A 20037-nucleotide genomic window follows, 5' to 3' on the forward strand; every position below is an offset into this window, starting at 1 on the left:
TGCAGAGCTATCTCTTGTCTCTCCCACTGAACATCAGCAGCCAGTGGTCTTCCACCAGCCATGCTGCGCCACTGGGTTAGGACTGCGTCAGAACACCAGGACAGGCAAAGGCACACAAAAAATGGGAACTGAAGGAATGCAAAAGGCTGATTTAGTTTTTATGCGATATGGAATTATCTGATTTATAAATTTGGTATGGAGAGCTGATTTTGTTGTGGCTATTATTATTTTCATTGTAGCTAAGTGGACACCATGATGGCCAGTGGAAGTAAGGTGTGAGTGTGTTGGTGAATGGGGATTTGGATTTGCAATTACTGGTATCACACTTGGATCAGTTCTTCATGGACAGCCCGGCCAGAAAGGGGCTGTCCACGTTGCCTCTTCTCTTACCTCTATTATTGCTCCTCCTCCTCATGCTTCTACTACTGGGCTGCTTGCTGCATAGCTGGGGTCAAGACCACACCCTCACAACTGGGAGGTGGTGCAGCATGCAGTGGGCCATCATGAACCTGTACACCCATTCTACTGAGTACTTTAGGGCTTCTCCAGAGCAGTGTAGGCAGCTGAATTATTATTTCAGCATGCCAAAGATCCATTCTATAGCATTTCATTGGGCAGCATGCTTTTCATTGGTATGTCTGCTATGCACGTGTGTGGGTTGCAATTGGAATCATCAGTAATGTGGTCAGTGGGATAGCCCTCGTCACCTAATAGCCACCCTTTGGTTGACCTTAAGGGCTCAAATGCAGCTGGCACAGTGGACTGCCACAGATTGAAAGCATCATGGCTACTGACAAGATAGCAAACAGTGACCTGCATAATTCTCTGCACGTGGTCACACACACCAGGTGGGCATTAAGGGAGAGCAATCCCTTTCGGTTCCCATATAGGGCACGGTTGACTTGCAGCCAATGGCACCTTCCACCATGGGAATGCCTACAATCCTAGCAAAGTCATGTTCTCGATCTGCCTGCTACTCTATGGCAAGAGACAATGAACAGTAATTATCTCTAACTAACTAGAGATTGACAGTGACCTCCCTCATGCAATGGTAGGCAGGAGAACATCTTCATTTCCAGCCTGGAAAGGGCCAGATGTATAAAGGGTCATCGCTACCGTCACCTTCACAGTCATTGCCAAAGTGGTCCTCTCTCTGCTCTGAGGTTGCAGCTTTCACAGATTTCAATGAGTACGTCCTTGTTGAAGCACAGATCTCGCACATCTTGGCCCGTAGCTTCTGGAGGAGTGGCGATTGAGTCGGATTGACACCTTGCTCATAATTACTAAGCTTGAAATCTAGCTTTTCCTATCTCGCCTGACCTAGCGCAGCGGGTTCCTGTGGCCTTTTTTTTACGGTACTAGCTGGCATAAAGCGGGTAAGTTTAAAGGTCCAGGGATTGGGGGGGGTGGTGGTGCAGGGCTGAGTCAGAGCCACCTGTGGGGGTGGAGAGGGGGAGGGAGGTCAATACAATAGTTACCCTGATGTTAGAAGTGGTTTTAATTCTTCTAACATTTTCTGGGTAACTATTGCTGTGTGACATTCAGAACCATTTGAAGTTCGCAACTTAAATCACATTTTCGGATGGTTCCTCGTGCAGGGCAATCGCCCAAGGATAGTTTGAACTTCCCATACAATGCTTACCTGGGAACTTCCGGGGTTTGGCCGGGGGGGTTCCCAGCGCATCTTTGGGGTACTCCCACCAGATACACTTCCCCGGAGTTTGGAAGTTACGGCTCACTGTTCCTCACAGAGATTCAGGTAGGGGAATTGCTTCCTGAACCCCCTTGGCAAATATGGCCACCTGATAAGAGCCCTACTTCCTCTCTGCCCTCTTCCAGCAGTTTGTCCTGCTCTGTATGGCCTCTGTTCATTCCCCAAGACATACAAGTGCACCCATGTTTGGGAGCAACTGGTTTGTGCAGAAGCCTTGGAGCTAGTAAAAACTCCTTAGCGCTGCCACGTCACTCTCTGTAGTCTTTGGAAACTTTAAACAACTATAGAAAGCACCAAATTCTTGCTAAATCAAAGAAACAGCCAGAAGAAATCAACCAAGAACAAAGCTACAAGTAGTTGATGAGCCCTTATATGGTGCTGGTGGGGGTCTTTCCTGCTGCTGAAGGCATATTCAGCTGCACAAGGTTGAGAGAGAGCACTGGCTGGAAGGGTGAGCTCCAAAATGACACCAGTGGCACGAAATCAGCTTTCCAACTGATAGACGTCATGATCTGCCTGCTCTACTGGCAGCCATTCATGCATGCAAGTTAATGTCCTCGCCAATATGGTGTCTGCGTGACTTATCCCGCTGACACCATTTTGGGCACCACATGACACCCAGAGTGATCAAACATCCAGCAATAATGACCTGATTTGTGTGCCAGCAAATTCTGCACTATTAACTATGACTCAGTTAAGCCCCACTCCAGGGCCAGAACACATTATCTAGGATGATATTCCAGTACAGTAGTAGAGCAGTGTTGCACTGTCAAAGGTCCCATATGTTTTAGATTAGGCACTAAATCAAGGTTCCTCCTGACTTTTCCAGAGCTCAAGTGAATTGTGGAGAGCCTACTATCTAAAGTGTAATGAGTTCTCCCAGTAACTTGACCAACAGTTCTCCTTCAACATCGTTAAAAAATTCAAAGCAAAATACCGCAGTGCTGGAAATCGGAAATAAAAACAGGAAATGCTGGAAAAACTCAGCAGGTCTAGCAGCATCTGTGGAGTGAGAAACGGTGTTAACGTTTTGAGTCCATATGAGTCATATAGACTCGAAATGTTAACTCTGTTTTTCTCTCCACAGATGCTGCTAGACCTGCTGAGTTTTTTTCCCGCATTTTCTGTTTTCATATCATTAAAAAATTAACTAGCCATTCAGCCTCAATGGTGGAGATGGAATCTTGCGATCTGCAAAAAGACTGCTGTACATATGCATGTAATAATTAAAGCACTTCAAAGTATATCAATGTTGATGAAGCACGAGAGGTGTTTCAGAGAGAAATAATAAGGTGCTACATAAATGCAAGTCTTTCTCCTAATCATATTATCATGCAGAAACATGCTTCCTTTGCTCGATTCTCCGTCCAGCTCAAGTTGTTGCCTCCTGCTGAAGTATAGCATTGTGGACACTAGGACCATTGCAATAGCTCATTCCTCCCTTTGATGCTACAAGTTGTCAAATGCTTAAGATTGACCCTTCTTGAAGGGCAATCCAGAGAATCACATTGAGAATCAATTTTTGTGGCCACAACACTAAAGCGATGGGACACCAAAGCAGCAAGTGCAGTGCACATTAAAATTGTATTTGGCCCATTTTTGCAATTTCCCATGGTTAGTCCCATTAGCTATTCAGAACAAGTTCCCAGCCTGAATTGGACTTGCTTGTGGGAATTACTTAGGTAGAAAATAGTGCACAGCTGCAGCTTTTAAAGGATGAGTACCTGGTGGACAGCCCCTTCTGCTTCCGAGAACCGAATATATTCTGGCTTGTCTTCATCATATTTGGATCTTAGCTGTACCTCCTTCGTCATAAGCTGATTTCTTTGGAAAGAGAAATTGTGAAGCATGGAACGAACTGTTATGATGATCTAGGGGACTATGTTGGTACTGAATTAAAGGTGCCCCCTCCCTGATTTGCCGAAGCTTTTGAAATGATGGGTGAGATTTCTAAATAAATCCGTACACAGCCGGGAGGCCAATACTGGGTCAGGAACCTGCTCAACACTGAAACAGGCTCTTTAATTCAATCACAGTATTGGTATTCAGCTTCTGCATTTCCTGACCAGACAGGGTGGGTGGGATGATGTTTGAAATCTGTCAAAGAGAGGATTTCTCGTTAAAGGGATCCTGGCAGGGGGCAAAATGGCTGAACAATACATTGTTTCCTGATGCTGCAGTAACCACAGGGCAGCGTAAACTTCAGCTTAATTACCTTGTTAATGGCCTTAATAGGCCTTTCAATTCTAGGCAGGCACACAGCCGACTCCGGCACATTCCTGTCGGACAAAATATCGCCACGATGCACGGTGACGTCAGGGTGCACGCCCGACATCATCACGCGTCATTTTACATTCCAGCGTGTCGGGCGCGCGCCCACACGCCAAAGGTAAAATTCTGGCCCAGGAAACAGCTGAGAACACAGGAAACAGCAAAGGTTACAGGCTCCCAGCTACAGTGCTGAAGACTTGTGCTCCAGAACTGGCCACACCTCTCGCCAAACTGCTCCATTACAGCTATGGGACTGGCATCGACCCAACAAAATGATAAATTCAAAATGATAAGTACATCCTGTTCACAAAAAGCAGGTCAAATTCGTTCTGGCTACTTATCACCACACTCTCAATTATCAGCAAAGTAATGGAAGATGTCATCGACAAATCTAACAAGTGGCACTTACTCAGCAATAACTCCCTCACCAGTGCTCAGTTTGGGTTCCACCAGGACACTGGAATCTAGACCTCATTACCAAACCTCATTCAATTGGTGAGCATGTCAGCAGCAGCACCAGTAGTATCTGGAAATGATACCTGGTGCAGCTACAACACATGCTAAACAGTGGAAACACATGCTGTCGACTGTCAACTCCAAGGGCAGAATTTTACGAGTCGGCGAGTGGCGGCGTGGCCCGCTCGTCGACGTGTAAAATGATGCGCGGTGACGTCGGGGGGAACTCCTGACATCACCGCGCCGCATTTAAATTTTCAGAAAGGAGGGAGCGCAGCAAAATCAGCCAGTGACAGGGTCAATTAAGTAATCAAAGGACCAGCCCGTCCAACCTTAAGGTTGGTGGGCAGGACAGGAGCCCTGGCGGCAACTAGAAAGACATGAAGCCCTCATCCACGGGTGGGATGAGGCTTCATGTAGGCTTTAAAAAATTTAAATAAAGGTTTGTGAAAATTATGGACATGTTCTAACTCATGTGATATTGTCACATGAGGGGACATGTAAGGGAAATTTTATTTTTCTATTTTTGTTTTTTTTTTTACATGTACAACCGATCTCCCTGAGGCTGCACTTAGCCTCAGGGAGATGAGAGTGCTCTTTGGTACGCATGCGCGAAAGAGCGCACTCCCGATTTTGGGATTTCGCCCCCCCCCCCACCCGCACAGGGAGTGCATAGCGCTTCCGTGCGGATGTCACACTGGGCGGGCCTTAACTGTCCCGCCCATGTAAAATGACAGCGCGCCTCCGATCGGGGGCACCGATCAGAAGCGCTCCCGTATGCGCCCGCTCATCAACCTCCCCCTCCAATGGGGGGGCGGGGGGGAGGAATTTCAGCCCCAATAATTGTATGTTGAGGAAGAATGAGTCTGAAGCTAGCCTGTACCTTAAAAAGGTTTATTTCCAAGACAGCAAAGCAAAGTCACAGACTCTCCCAGTTCCTCCTAAACACTCAGTGTACTGGTTTATATACTCAGACAATGATTCCCTAATCCTTCAGCTGTGCTCAGTTTAAAGCATGCATTTTATTGCATTACAAATTCAACATTAACAATTTCAGGGCTATGCAATCTCACAACCAACGGATCAGAACCATGTTCTGTAGTCCTGTCACATGAACAAAATAGTTGAATTCCAGAGGTGTGATGAAAGTGACTGCCTTTGACAGCAAGGCAGTATTTCACTGAATGAGGCATCAAGGAAGTCAATGACAATCAGGTAGAAAACCTGCCACTGGTTGGAAGATAACTGTGGTTGTTGGGAGGTCAATTATCTGGGCTCCAGGACATTGCTGTCAAATTTCTCAGGGCAGTAAGCGAGGCCAAACCATCTTCAGCTGCTTCATCAATTAACTTGCCCTCCAAAGTAAGGTCAGAATTTGGAATGTTCGCTAACGATTGAACTATGGTCAGTTCCATTGGTAATTCCTCAGGTAATGAAGCAGTCCATGCCCTTACGCAGCAAAGCCTGGACAACATCCAGGGTTGGGTGATGAGTGGCAAGTAACATTCACATCACACAAGTGCCAGGCAATGACCCTTTCCAACAACTACAACAATACCTTGTATTGATTTAGCACCTTTAACATAATAAAATGTTCCCAAGGCTCATCACAGAGGCATTACAAAGCAAAATATGACACTGAGCCACATAAGATGATATTAGGGCAGATGATTAAAAGTTTGGTCAAAGAGGTAGGTTTTAAGCTGAAGTTCCTTAAAGGAAGAAAGTGAGGTAGGGAGTTGAAAAGTTGAGAGGAGTACATTCCAGAGCTTAGGGCCTAGGCAGCTAAAAGCACGGCTACCAATGGTGGAGAGATTAAGATCAGGGGTACTCAAGGGGCTGGAATTAGAGGAGTGCAGATATCTTGGAGGTATATGAAGATGGAGGAGATAACAGAGATAGGGAGGGGATTTGAAAACAAGCGTTAAAATTGAGATATTGCAGAGGTGGTGGGTGAATAGAACTTGGTGCAAGTTAGAACATGGGCAGCAGAGTTTAGGATGACCTCACATTTAGGGAGGGTAGAATGTGGAAGCTGTGCCAGGAGAGCTTTAGAATAGTGAAGTCTGGAGGTAACAAAGGTACGGATGAAGTTTTTAGCAGAACAACTGAGGCTTGGAATCGGGAGATATTAAAACCCTGGAAATAGGTACTGAGGTTCTGAACAACATGGTTCATCCTAGACAGATGCCAGAGACAGGGATAGAGTCAGTGAAGAGGGAGTGGAATTTTCCAATAATAGATAGTCTAACAACCTCCCTTGACATTCAGTGGCATCACTTCTGTCGAATCCCCTGCCTTCAACATCCTCCGGGTCAGAAACTTAACTGGACCAGCCACGTAAATGCTGTGGGCAGAACGACAAGTCTAAGGCTGGGTTTTCTGGAACAAGTGACTCACCTCTCGAATCTCTGAAACCCTCCTGTAGCTCAGGAGCACGATGGAATACTCTCCACCTTCCTGGATGAATGCAACTCAACAACACTCAAGCAGCTCAACACAAGACAGACAAAGCAGTCCACTTGATCGGTACCCTGTTAAGCGCCTCACACTATGGTTTGTAAAGTTCTACAGTGAACTTGTGAAAGAATCATCAGAGCTCTCTAAATCTAACACACAAAGAAGAATTAGATCACTTTCCATTTGGCTGAATTTTTTTTTTTAAAAAGTGCTCCTAAACCTTTAACTTATTTTCAAATCTTTGCCTGAAATAATAACTTCCAAAGTGCTAAAATTGCTCTTTTCCCTTTCCTTCACTCCCTCCACCATCAGGACAGCTTCACTGCAGTGTGTACCATCCACAAAATGCACTGCAGCAACTCACCCTAGCTTCTTCAACAGCACCTCCCAAACCCATGACCTCTAACATGAGCAGGAAATATATGGAAACCCCACTATTTCCCTCCAAGTCTAACACCATCCTAAATCAGAAATAATTTGCCTCTCTTTCATCTTCACTGGGTCAAAATCCTAAAACTCCCTGCCTAATTGCACTGCACTAGCACCTTCGCCACAGGGATGGTTCAAGAACGTTCACCATCACTTTTTCAGTGGTGATTAGGGATGAGCAAAAAATGCTGGCCTTGCCAGCAACTCCTGCATCATGCAAATGAATAAATAAAAAAAGCGTCATTAAGGCTATCCAGTTGTGTGCTGGGGGCTGCGCAGCTACATGGTTGCCATTAATGAAACCCCCATATCATCATCTTCACTCCAAATAACAGCAAAATAGAAAAAAGTGAAAAACCTGGCAGCTGAAATCCTTGGCCTAAGCTTTAAAAAGCCGAACAAGTAGCATGGAAAATAATGCAAAACCAAATTCCACTTTTTAGGAATTTAGGCTCAAAACTCTTTGGATATTGACTTCCTCTCAGCCCGCAATATACTGTCCCATCATGTTTTCTACTGCTGAAAATCATGAGAAAATACATTTCAACATTAAATAAAACTCTTTCCTCTTTTCAGGTAGAGCACCTTTGGTTCATCTTAAAATCTGACCAGAGGTTTGTACACAGCACAGGATGGGAGGGACCCAGCTTGACCATTTGCTTATTGCTGTATCCCCGTTTCTGTACTGCTCCAGCATCACTAGTGAAAACAATTGTAGCTAGGCACACAGTAAAAGGTAAGAATTTCAAATCTGCACCAGCCATCAGCACTGTCAGAGGAGGTCAGTGTACCAAAAGAAGCTTCATTATTTCTCAGGTGCTAAGATGATGGCAGAATCAGACACCTGAAATGCGCAGAAGATAATTAAATGCACTTTGGGGCTGAAGTCAATGGTTTGAAGGTTTATTCTTAGTTGAACCCTCAGGAAATATACTGAATAGAGGCTAAATACTTCCCATAAGGAACTATAGGGAAAAAAAAAATCAAGATATTTACCTTGGCCTGCAAAATAATTCTCCCCTCAACACAAATGCTAATGGTCCCAGTATAGGAGATGAGTTTAATTCATGCAAAGCTCAAGGACAGATTGTTTTGTTTCAAGAAATTAAGCTCAGGAGCAGTAGAATTGCTGAGTGCTTCAAGCAACTGGAGACTAAAATGCTGCACAATTTATATTAAAAACTAAATAGTTATGGAGATGAAATTGTTTAATGAACTTATTGTTTTGGAATACTTAAGTACATCGATGCTCTAAGGGCATTGAAAGTGTTAACATTGTTAGGAACATAACTAGCTATTACAGTTAAATAAAGGAAGAAATACCTCAAAACTGTCATGGCAAAGCAAAATTTTATGTGTAGACTTTTCTGAATATTGTCAAATGGAAATAAAATGATACACATGGCAAGAGAATTATTAAATTATTATCCGACTGAGACAACAGCTGCACTCAGGGAATAGAGCAGTTACTTGAAATTATTTTGTAGGAATGTCTGAAAGTACGTGAGGATACTATATATCAGAGGTAACTACATTAGACATAATAAATGACTGCAAATCCATCTTATTGTCATTTATTGCTTATAGAATAACACCCATTCAATCATTATTTCACAAAGCCATTTGTCAACTTCATATCATACTGATTCTAACTAATATTCCTGTAAAATGGTCTCTCTGATCAAAGAATAGCCCAAAGTTGGAGACAGAAAAGCCTATTTGAAAGGCATTGAGGTGAGGTAAGCCCACTGTTTGTTGCAGCAAGTTCTACAGATTTAACTTTGCTATATTCACATCGATGTACTTTCCCAACTTCCCTCCCCACAATACATTCTGGCACATGTGTGGCCTGCATTAAGTTCACAATCAAGGTGGTCTGTGCAAACAATACAAGGATACCCTAAAAAGAGCCCAACAAACACTGCAGTCGACCAGTTCATGCGGAGGTAAGCACTACAATTTGGTTCAGCATGCTTTGAGGACCATCTACACCAAACTTGCAACATCCAATGTGCCCAGAGGAAGGCCAGAGGCGGTGCAGCTGCAAGTAGTTCCCCGAAGTAGCAACAAAGGCAACATAAACTGCCCAGTGGACGTCCATGCTGATCTCACATCAAACTCTTCAGTCATGAGAGGACCCACAGAAGACGATGAAGTCACTTAGAGCTTGGACACTCTCAAATAACAAGGAGTCTACCACCACCAACCTTATTCAGGATGCACTCATCCCTCCCACCCCCAGTTAATGTCGACATTTTTCTCATATCTGCCCCTCAATTTCATGCTCAAAATTTTTCTTGAATTTCATGCTGGCACTCTCCTCCTTCCTCTACTTTATGAAGGCATTTTCCTTCATCCATCCAAAATTCATGACCCCCACAGTCCTCGCCTCATCATCATCCTAGTTCAGGCTGGGATTCTCTCTCTGGTCCTTCCTCACCCACCACCCCCACACTGCCAAATTTCATCCTTCGCACTCTGGTACTGGTCCCAGGTTCTGCTCTCTATCTCACTCAACACTGCTCTGTGACTCTCGGTGCTTCATCTGACATAACTGAATTTAGCTGTATCGGTTAAGTAGGAACGGAGGACTGGGGTGGAGAATGCCAACGTGAAGTGAGAGCAGTTTTGGGAGCAGATGGGGGTAAGGTGTTGTGGAAGCATAAGAACAGTTAAACTCCTGTTGTGGGTGGAAATTCCTGATCATTTTTTTTCCTGTTCAAGTTATCTACTTCTCATTTAAAGACTTTTGCATTTTGCTTCCAGCACTTCTTCTGGTGAGACATTCCATGTCCTAAAAATATGCTGTTTTGAATAAAGTAATCCTAGCCTCTCCCTCTTTTTAAAAAAAATATTCATTCATGGGATGTGGGCGTTACTGGCTAGGCCAGCATTTACTGCCCATCCCTAATTGCCCTTGTTCAGAGGGCATTTAAGAGTCAACCATATTGCTGTGGTTCTGGAGTTACATATAGGCCAGACCAGGTAAGGATGGCACATTTCCTTCGCTAAAGGGCATTAGTGAACCAGATGGGTTTTTAACAATGTCATCAATGGTTTTGTGGTCATTATCAGACTTTTAATTCCAGGATTTTATTGGATTCAAATTTCACCATCTGCCATGGTGGGATTCAAACCCAAGTTGCCAGAACCCGGGCTCTCTTGAATACTAGTCCAGTGACAATACCACTATGCCACCACCTCCCTGCAAAATTACAAATTTACATCCTCTAGTTATCGTCGCACCACTTAACTCAACAAAATCTCAATTTTAAAACCTCCATCAGATCTATTGTTAACCACCCACCTTATGTACTCACATCCAAGTGGTTGGACTTACAAGCAACAGCACTCAAGTAGGCCATGGGGACAAAGCAGGGGAGTGGAACTAATTGGATAGCTCTTTCAAACAGCTAGCACAGGCACAAGGGGTTGAATGGCCTCCTTCCAAGCTGTAAGATTCTATGATTCTGTTAAGTGCATAGACATCACTTCAACAAAACATGAGCATATACAACCCAGACAAACCAAATATAATCAAGGCAAATTTACTGACAGAACTTTCCACCAGTAGCATTCTTGTCTGTGTGTCTGCAGCCAGTTAAATCAATAGATTCTACCAGGGCTCCCTGAAGTACAAGGCATTTGGATCCATTTAATTAGACCACTGGGACTACAAACCAATCCCCAATGAGTCAAAGGTAATATCATCAATTAAGTGGCACTCCTGGCCTCTCCTGTACAGCAACCCCCTTGAGATTTCCAGTGAGTGTCTTTTTTTTTGCATCATGAAGAGGATCACTGGGTGACTCTAACCAAGCAAATCCAATTCCACTTTTATTACTTGGGATTTTGGCCTGTGTTTTAGGAAGTCATATTTTGAAACTCTGTTCGTGTTGAAAACAGGAAACCAATGGATTTGCCATAATATACAACAGGGCTGCTACTTACTAGCAGATCCCAGTTGAATTTGACTTATTCAGTCATATGGGAATTTTATTAGGGTTTTGGGATCATTTTCTGTGATTCAATACATTTTTTTCTGAAAATACCAATCAGTCCTCCCAATCCTAAAGCAGTAAAGGTACAGCTATTCCAAATAATGCAATCATCTGCAGAATTTCCATCATTTCTGAATACATTGCAGAAAACTACAGTGCGCTGAGCTGTAAACATTCCCAATGAGGATCTTAGTTTCTATGACAGTAATACCTTTAAAGCTTAAGAGCAGAAAATGGTCATTAAATAGAAGTACCTATGAAAGAAGCAATTAGCACAATTTATCAGATTGGAACTGTTTTCACTTCTGTTATGGTTTGGTGCGCAACTAATGAATGCAGGCTAATAATTAATAAAAATGCATTCTGACCTTTTGCCGTCTCCTTTGTGTGATTTCACCCAGTGCTCCACTTGCACCATGGAACTTTTCCGCTGGACATTTTTCTCTGTTCCAGTTCGGGGCACAAACCCCCTCCGATAAACATTGGCACCATTCTGGTCTACCAAAGTGGAATTTGTGGGAGGCTGAATTGCGCCATTGCGCTGTGTGGGATGTGGTTGAGACAAAGGGCGATATCCCGTAAACACGTCGCTCTCCACGGAACTTCCTTGCACGTTGTTCTTATTCCCTTTTCTGGCCAATATCTCTACAGGATCCTTTTGGAAGCCATATCTCTCTTCCTCATTCCATTCTTTCCTCATTTCTTCATGTTTTTCAAACCCAAACTTTTCATCAAGCTTCCCAGCATTCTCTCTGCTCTGAAGCACTTCTGCCTTCGTAAAGCCCTTGTATGAGTTGATATGGTTGTTCTGAGCAAGGCGAGGCCTTCCTGCTTTTTCTGGTTCTCTGTTAATAGTAAAAAAAAGTTTTCAATAGAAGTACACATAGCTTGAAAACTAACAAAATTTCCCAGAAAGTACTTCTATATTGCTCCTCAAATTAGAAGGAAGCCATATGACCCTTTCCTTCCTGAAAGGATGCTCCATTCCCTGCCCTTTCTCAGTACCCTCTCAATTTTTCCTTTCCCAGATATTTACCAACTCCTTTTTCAAGGCTATTATGGATTCTGGTTCCACAATTTCTGGTAAAAATTCCCACATCCTAATATCATGTGACATTTTTAAAAAAATCTTCTCGTTTCACCTTTTGTTCTTTTGTTGATGAATTTAAATTTATGCCAATCACTGATCAACTGAAATGAATTTTCCTCCAGTTATTAAAATCCCTCACAATTTTGAACAACCTTATTGGAAAAAAGAATCTCATTTGTTCTAGTGAAAATAGCCCCTGTTTCTTAAGTCTATTATCATAACTAAAGTGTCGTACCCTACATATCACCTGAATGAATTTCTTCCACTCCCTCCCTATGGTCTTCACATCTTCCCACAAGTAAAACAGTCAAAACTAGGCATCATATTCTAATTGCCACCCAACCCACGTCTTTTTGGGTGTTAGAGGTGCTTAGAGTGGATAAGGTGGAGATTGAAAAATGGGAAAGGGTACAGGTTAAGCGTTTTGTGACAATTTAGCCTTTTTAAAAACTGTCATTGGCAGCGTAATAATGTTTAAAAGTTTCCGATATTTATGAAATCTCAATAATTTATTTTTCTCTCTTCCTCCTCTCCTGGCTGTCTTTACCTGGTCATGGTTATGAGAGGAATTAAGAGCCGAGTCTGACTTGGATTCACCAAGAACACATTTAGACTACTGGGTAGAGATCAGAAGTAGTTTCTTTTATTTCTCCTCATTCCATCTCCCAAAAAAATCTGTTTCTTCGGTTATATTGCTGTTCTATCATTATTTCAGTGCCTATATTTAATTGGAAAAAAATAAGCAAGAGCTGTTTTATTGCAGTATTTTGCTTCTAGGAATATGGCCCAGCAATAAAGTTATGTTTAATTCATAATGCAATGACTTGTAGGACTTGGTGCCATTGACAGCTAGAAAAGGTTGCCATAGCTGTCTCTGTTATTTTCTGTACACCATGTTAATGTTGGAATTGTGCTGCAACAGAGTATGTGCAATAGAGTACATGCTTTAAGTGAGTAATTTAAGGGCAGCTACCCCCAATTGGGGAAAGATAAGGGAATCGTTGCAAGAATATAAAAACCAATTCTCACTGGGTGTTTGGGGGAACAAGAGGAATCTGTGCTTTTACTCTGCAGTCTTTGTCAATCCAGGTTTATTTCCATAAGACCGGCTTCAGGTTCATCCTTTCCTCAACAAATGATTAATGAGATTAACACACCATAATGTTCCAATATCAAGATAATAGAAACCAGTGTACACATTTTTCTCCTAAATCTTTAAGCGGGTGTGAAAGTGAGGGGAAAATGCGACATTGCTATTGTTTGCCATTCACTGCAAAGTTGTCAGCATGGTCCTTATATGTATGCCTACAAATTTTGCTCTAAACATGAAAAATAAAAAATTCTCCCCCTAATTTTTGGGATTAATGCCCTAATTAGATAAGAATTTTATACTGTGCGTGGAAATGAAATGGAATTTATTTATTCTACCCTAATTGCACATGTTACTATAGAACTATAAATCCTAGAGATATTATCTCAAATAGATGATAAGCTTAGAAATATTTACACATTAGGTATCACATTTGTTACTGGCCTGAGTGCAGCTCAGTGAGTGGATATACTACATGGTGCACTGTGGAATGATGAGAAACAGGAGCTGTACGGCATCCTGGTCCATGCTGAAACAATAATGATAGAACTACAAAATTGTCTAAGTAACACAGATTTTTTAAGCCGGGGCGGGGTGGAGGGGTGGTGGGCAGAGAGAGGAAAGAGTGAAACATGGAAGTAATTCCTTCGGATCACTGCCCAGCCTCTCTATTCTAAGTATGCATGCGTTGATGCCAGATGAGACAAAGTCCTGAAGTGACATCTGAACCCACAACAGGATTGACATGATTTTTTTTTAGGTAAATATATTTATAAGATTGTTCCATTCTACATTCCCCCTAAGTGACAATTCTACAAGTATTAGCCCTGACAGCGAGTAGGCTATTCATACGCAGAGGCATCACAGCCAATTCTAATCCAGTCCTCAGCTAATACCCATGAACTTTAAGCCACTAGTACTGGGTAATGATTATGATCCTCCCAGGAGCATTTAGACCAACTGTGCCACTCCTGGAATTACCCCTGCTTAGATCAGGGATAAAGCCTGGGTCCTTCTTGCTTTACATGGTTCAGCTAATTACTCAGCTATCTGGCAACTTCATTTTTAGGCTTTGTATACATCCAATCACACATCTCACCAGCTCACTTTCATTAAAAGACATATAATTCTTCATTACATGTGCTCTTAATAAAAGGCATCAAGTATCTAACTTTTCCTTGTTTTACTGATGTACTTAAAATGTGAAAGAAGTAGCCTTGAACAACATACAATTAAAGGGAAAGCAAAATGAAGTGAAGTTGCACACTTGACCTGAATATAAATTTCCCATAAAAATTATGTTGAAAGCATATCAATTTTCTGAAAATAACACATGGACAAGTGTTGCTTAAAACTCCATCTGCATTTAAAACAAGTCAAACATCTCTGCACAGCAGAATAATTCATAACGGAGGACAGTACCACATTTTTAAATTGAATTTTCAGCAGTCGTTATATGGTGTGCCCTAAAAACAAGCATCAATTTATCATGCAAGTACTACGGCCAGTACACTTCACCTAACAATTTCACAAGGTGACAATCACATCATACGTATAAATCATTGTGACAAAACTGATTTCTTAAGTTCATTTTGCTTCCATTCTCATTTTTATAGCTTTTTAAAATTAATGCATATTTTCAGCACCAAACTGATTAAAAAATATAACTAACCCTACCCTTGCATCTTAAGCACAGGCTGAGGAGATACATCTGAGGGATGCCAAAAAGAATATGACTAATTCTTTTTCTGCATACGGTTCTCAGTGCAAATTCATTACAAGCCTTGGGATTTGGCACATAAGTTAGGCATGAACTTTCCTCAAAATTTGATTCCCAATATAAAGTTTTTACCATATGTTGCTAAGTGATCACCTGATATTTAGAATGAATTATATTCGTATACTGTGCATTGATATACCTTGAAGCTGTAGACTCAATACTGACACGCCTTTGAACTTATTTTTGTCTAGGGATATGCTACCCCACCTCTTGTTGCAGGGAAAGCCCATTAGACTCTCCCCTAAAATTCTGCAAACTATTTCCTTTAATTAAGATGCCATAGAAGCAAGCATACATTATTCCACCAGATCACTTACAGTGGTGCTCCAGTACTAACTTTCAGGGTGAATGTTGTGTTCATTTAAATGAGAGAGATTAATTGGGAGCAACTTGTCTTCAGTTTGGCTACCCAGTATTTAAATACTGTCAGATCTGGGATAGAATGGGTTAAATACAGAACAAAGTACATTTCATTGGTTGATATTAAAATATCTTGAGGGACAAAGAAGAGCTTTCCCATTGTTTTGCATTAATTTTCTCACCTTGTGGCATTTGTCAAAATTTCTGATTAAATTGCAAAATTATGGGGGAATATGAAGAGGAGCAGAAGTTGGCAATATAGCTCTTTGAGTCTTACATGTCTTTTAATAATATCATGGCTGATGCTTGACTTGACCTCCACTTTCTGGTGTTATCCCCACATCCTTCAACTCCCAAGTCCAAAAATCTATCGACCTCAGCCTTGCATATGATTAATGACAGATTCCACATCCTTCTGGGGTAGAGAATGCCAAAACTTTACAAGCATCCGAGTGAAGGAATGTTTCCTTATCTCAGTCCTAAATGGCCGACCGTCCTCCCAGCAACCACCCTGGCGAGTCTCTTCAGAAGCTTTTATGTTTCAATGAGAGCATTTCTCATTCTTCTACACTCCAGAGAGTAGAGGCCTATTCTACACTATCTCTCCTCATAGAACAACATTCTCAACTCAGAAATCCATCTAGTGAACCTTTGCTGCACCCCCTCTAAGTCAAGCATATCTTCCCCTAGATACAGAGCTCAAAACTGTATCAGGTACTCCAGGTGTGGCCTCACCAAAACTCTGTACAATTGCAGCAAAACTTGCTTACTTTTGCATTCCAATCTCCTTGGAATAATGGCCAACATATACTTGACTTCCTAATTACTTGTTGTACTTACATAATAACTTTTGTGTTCTTGTACAAGGCCACCCAAATCCCTCTGAATACCAACATTTAATATTTTCCCACCATGTAAAAAATAATACTATTTTTCTGCTCTTCCCACCAAAGTGAATAAACTCAAAATTCCCCACATCGTATGCCATCTGTCACCTTCTTGCCCACTCACTTAACCTACCTATATTCCTTTGCAGAGTCTTTGGGCTTTACCATGGGGTCCCGCCGTCATGACCAAATGGGGGTCCCGTGCCCTCACCTGTCAGAAGGGACATCGGCGTAGCAATCTTCCTGAAGGCTGCCTCCTGATGCTGCCAGCTGAATCAGGGGGCTGGCAGGTCGGGAGCCTCAGTAGCCCCACCAGGAGAGGAGACAATGAGGGTAAACAAAATTGGTTCTAGCATTGATCCTTGTGGACCACCACTTTCCAATTTCTGCCACACTTAAAACTATCCTTCACCCTATTCTCAGTTTCTATCTTGGAGCCAGCTAGCTATCCATTTTGCTACTTGTCCCCAACCCCATATTCTCTAACCATATTTATTTGTCTATTACATTTTAGCTTATTGAAAGCTTTTTTAAAAATCTAGATAAATTACATCTACTACATTACCCTTGTTTACCCTCTGTTACCTCTTCAAAAAATGTAACTTTATATTTATATTCTTAATACATACAAATTAATAATGTTTAAGAGTTTAATAAAAATTCAGAATGACCTCTTTAAAGTGTATGCTTGCATAAGTGCAGCTTGGTTCATAGCCCTGATCCAGCCATTCATATCCTCTTGCGTATCTGCACTGAAATAATAAGTTCTCATGCCAGTGTGATCTCCCTGCGAGCCAAGAATAGAATTCTTACTATAAATGTATGTCCGCATGCCTGTATGGGTAGCCTGGAAGGAAAGAAAAAAAAAAATGACTTAGACATGTATCAAAACACTAAACTACTTTTCAGCAATGGAGGAGTTGTGACACAGGATTTTATTTCCTTGTGTGCATTTTTGTGCTAATTTGAAAAGGGGAGAGAGGGAGGGAGAAAAAGAGAATGAGAGATATATCAATGCTGGCAATTGGGATGTTTTTGCACCCCTCAGGTTAGCATTGGTGAAAATCACTTCACTTGGAGCCTCAGCAGCCAAAGGGGCATAACCTTCAATAAAAGCAAAATACTGCAGATGCTAGAACTCTGAAATAAAAACAGAAAATGCTGGAAAAACTCAGCAGATCTGACAGCATCTGTGGAGAGAGAAACAGAGTTAACGTTTCAAGTCCATGTGACTCTTCTTCAGACCAGCATAACCTTCATCCATTTTGACTGGATTGAAATCCAGCTACTAGAGGTGGGAACAGTCTGAAGAACCTACCACAATAGAATGTATTTTTCTTGTGTCTACGTCACATCCATAGCATGTTGCATTTATACTAATATTTCACTCCAAAATTACCCTACATTTAATAAACATCGGAATGAAGTATACCGCCCAGTGCAGAACACTTTAGATTTCCAAACAAATTTTAATAGAAGCATCATTCTAAGTGGGACACACTAAAGGAAATACAACAATAAAAACAAAAAAAATCACATCTTGTCATAAATAGGCAAAAGAATATTTAACACATCACTGATAACATGAATGCACGTCATTTACCAGAGGTTGAAAGTACTTGTGCAAGTGCTTCACCAATATTTCTATTTTAAGAGACGAGACAAATGTTTATTGTTCTTTTCAGTTTGACACTTCAATCACAAACTTGTCTATGCAAGTATAATTTAATTCCTGTGAGAAAATGGTGTGTTTCTCTTTAGATATAACATAGGCTGTTAAATGTTCTTGAAACCTACAATTATGTAACCCGAGTTACAAACTTATCAGTACCTGAAAATCTATGAATAAAACAAATAAGTGTTTATTGAGGCCTGTATTATATATTTGCAAGAATGCTCTTAAATATGTCTGAAGTTCCACTGCAGACAGGGAAAATGTTCTATATTTTTCCAGCATTAATTAACTCAGAACTGGCAGTTAAACAGCCAAAAGAAAAAATCCATTGTATGCACCGATCAATAGTGTTCTGTGTGCAAACTGAGTATTTGCTCAGATACTGAGAACAATTTCACAATGTGAAAGTTAAATCATTTTAGATCGATTTTCAGTGTCAAATGCTTTCAACTAACCCCAGCCAGAAGAAGCAAAAATGTCAAGATAGAATAATTTTACAGTTGCAGTATTTACAGTTTAGTGCCTAAACAGTAGAAATGAGGTATTTGATCTCTATGAATTGCCAACTGGAAACTGCCACAACTGATTATGACATTGTTGATGTGCTCTAGGGGGCTGAAAAAAAAAACTCGGGTCAGGCAATAGCTTCAGACTGAGAAACTGTTGACCTTTCACAAACGCCCTCTCTTTTTGTTTTTAATTTCAGATTTCTTGTATTTTGCCTTTGCTGACCAGGGGTTGGATCTCTTTGTAGATGAGACAGAACCAATGAGAGCAGATATATTCAATATTGCATCCATTCTTTGAACCCATCCACCAGGAGGATCTGTGCCTCAGCTTCATCTACTTGTCTTTGACCCATATTTTTCATACACATACCTAAATGAAAATGTCAATCTGAGTCTTGAAGATTTCAATTGATTCAGCATACATAAACCTTTGGGGAGTGAATTCCAGATTTTCATTACCCTTGAGTGCCCTAATTCTAATTTTAGGATCCCCCCCCTTCTGCATTCCCTAAATAGGGGGGAAGCTTGGTTGCATTTATTCCGCTGCAATATTTTATAAAGACCTCAAAATAGAACATCTCTCAACCTTCTAAACTCAAGTTTGTTTGATGTGTACACATAATTCAATCCTTTATGCCCAGTATCATTTTGGCAAATCTTCAAGTACTAAGGCCAATATATTCTACCAGAGGTGTGTTGCCCAGAACTGAATGTAATATTCAAGGTGAGGTCTAGTCAAGGTTCTGTATAATTGATGCACAACTTCCTCCCTTTTGTATTTCAACTCTATTGAGATAATAGCCTTTTCAATTAACTTTTGTGATTTGTGTACCTAGACACCCAAATCCCTTTGCTCCTCCATTGTTCCTAGTCTCTTGCAATTGAGAGAATATTCTGATTTGGCTTTCTTGAATCCAAAGTGGATTATCCCACACTTTCCCACATTGACCTCCATCTGCCACAGTTTTGTCCTATCACTTAATTTATCTATGTTCCTTTGCAACTTCCAGCTTCAATCAATGCAACTTATTGTTCCTCTTAACTTAGTGTCACCTGTAAACTTGGATGTACAACTCTTTATTACTTTAACCAAGTCATTGGTATGATGAAAAGCTGAGGCACCAATATAAATCCCTGGGGACCACATATCACGTTCCACCCCAGAGTGCATTCACTTGATCCCGATCTTGATTGGGAGGTAGGAGGCAAGTTTCAAACCACATCGCAAGGTTATTTCTAATTCCATCCACTATTATATGCACTAAAGATCTTTTGTGTGCCACCCTTGTTTACAATTCCCATTCCTAAAGATTTT

At 41.4% G+C, this 20037-nt stretch overlaps 1 protein-coding gene across 23 annotated transcripts in view; it reads right to left on the reverse strand.

Annotated features, from left to right (window-relative positions):
* The window catches only part of plekha7b (pleckstrin homology domain containing, family A member 7b), a 500085-nt gene that overhangs the window by 85892 nt on the left and 394156 nt on the right, over positions 1–20037 (reverse strand). For 18 of the 23 annotated variants that reach the window (XM_078549252.1, XM_078549249.1, XM_078549256.1 and 15 more), the window contains 2 exons: positions 17210–17385; positions 11700–12179 (listed from right to left, as the gene is read on the reverse strand). In XM_078549252.1, the coding sequence (XP_078405378.1) occupies positions 11700–12179; positions 17210–17385 (656 nt within the window). The remainder of the gene's footprint in view (positions 1–11699; positions 12180–17209; positions 17386–20037) is intronic. The other 5 variants (XM_078549250.1, XM_078549273.1, XM_078549263.1 and 2 more) reach the window with 1 other exon arrangement.

Source organism: Cetorhinus maximus, chromosome 9 (genome assembly GCF_964194155.1).
Source record: "Cetorhinus maximus chromosome 9, sCetMax3.hap1.1, whole genome shotgun sequence".
In the NCBI taxonomy this organism is placed as follows: Eukaryota; Metazoa; Chordata; class Chondrichthyes; order Lamniformes; family Cetorhinidae; genus Cetorhinus; species Cetorhinus maximus.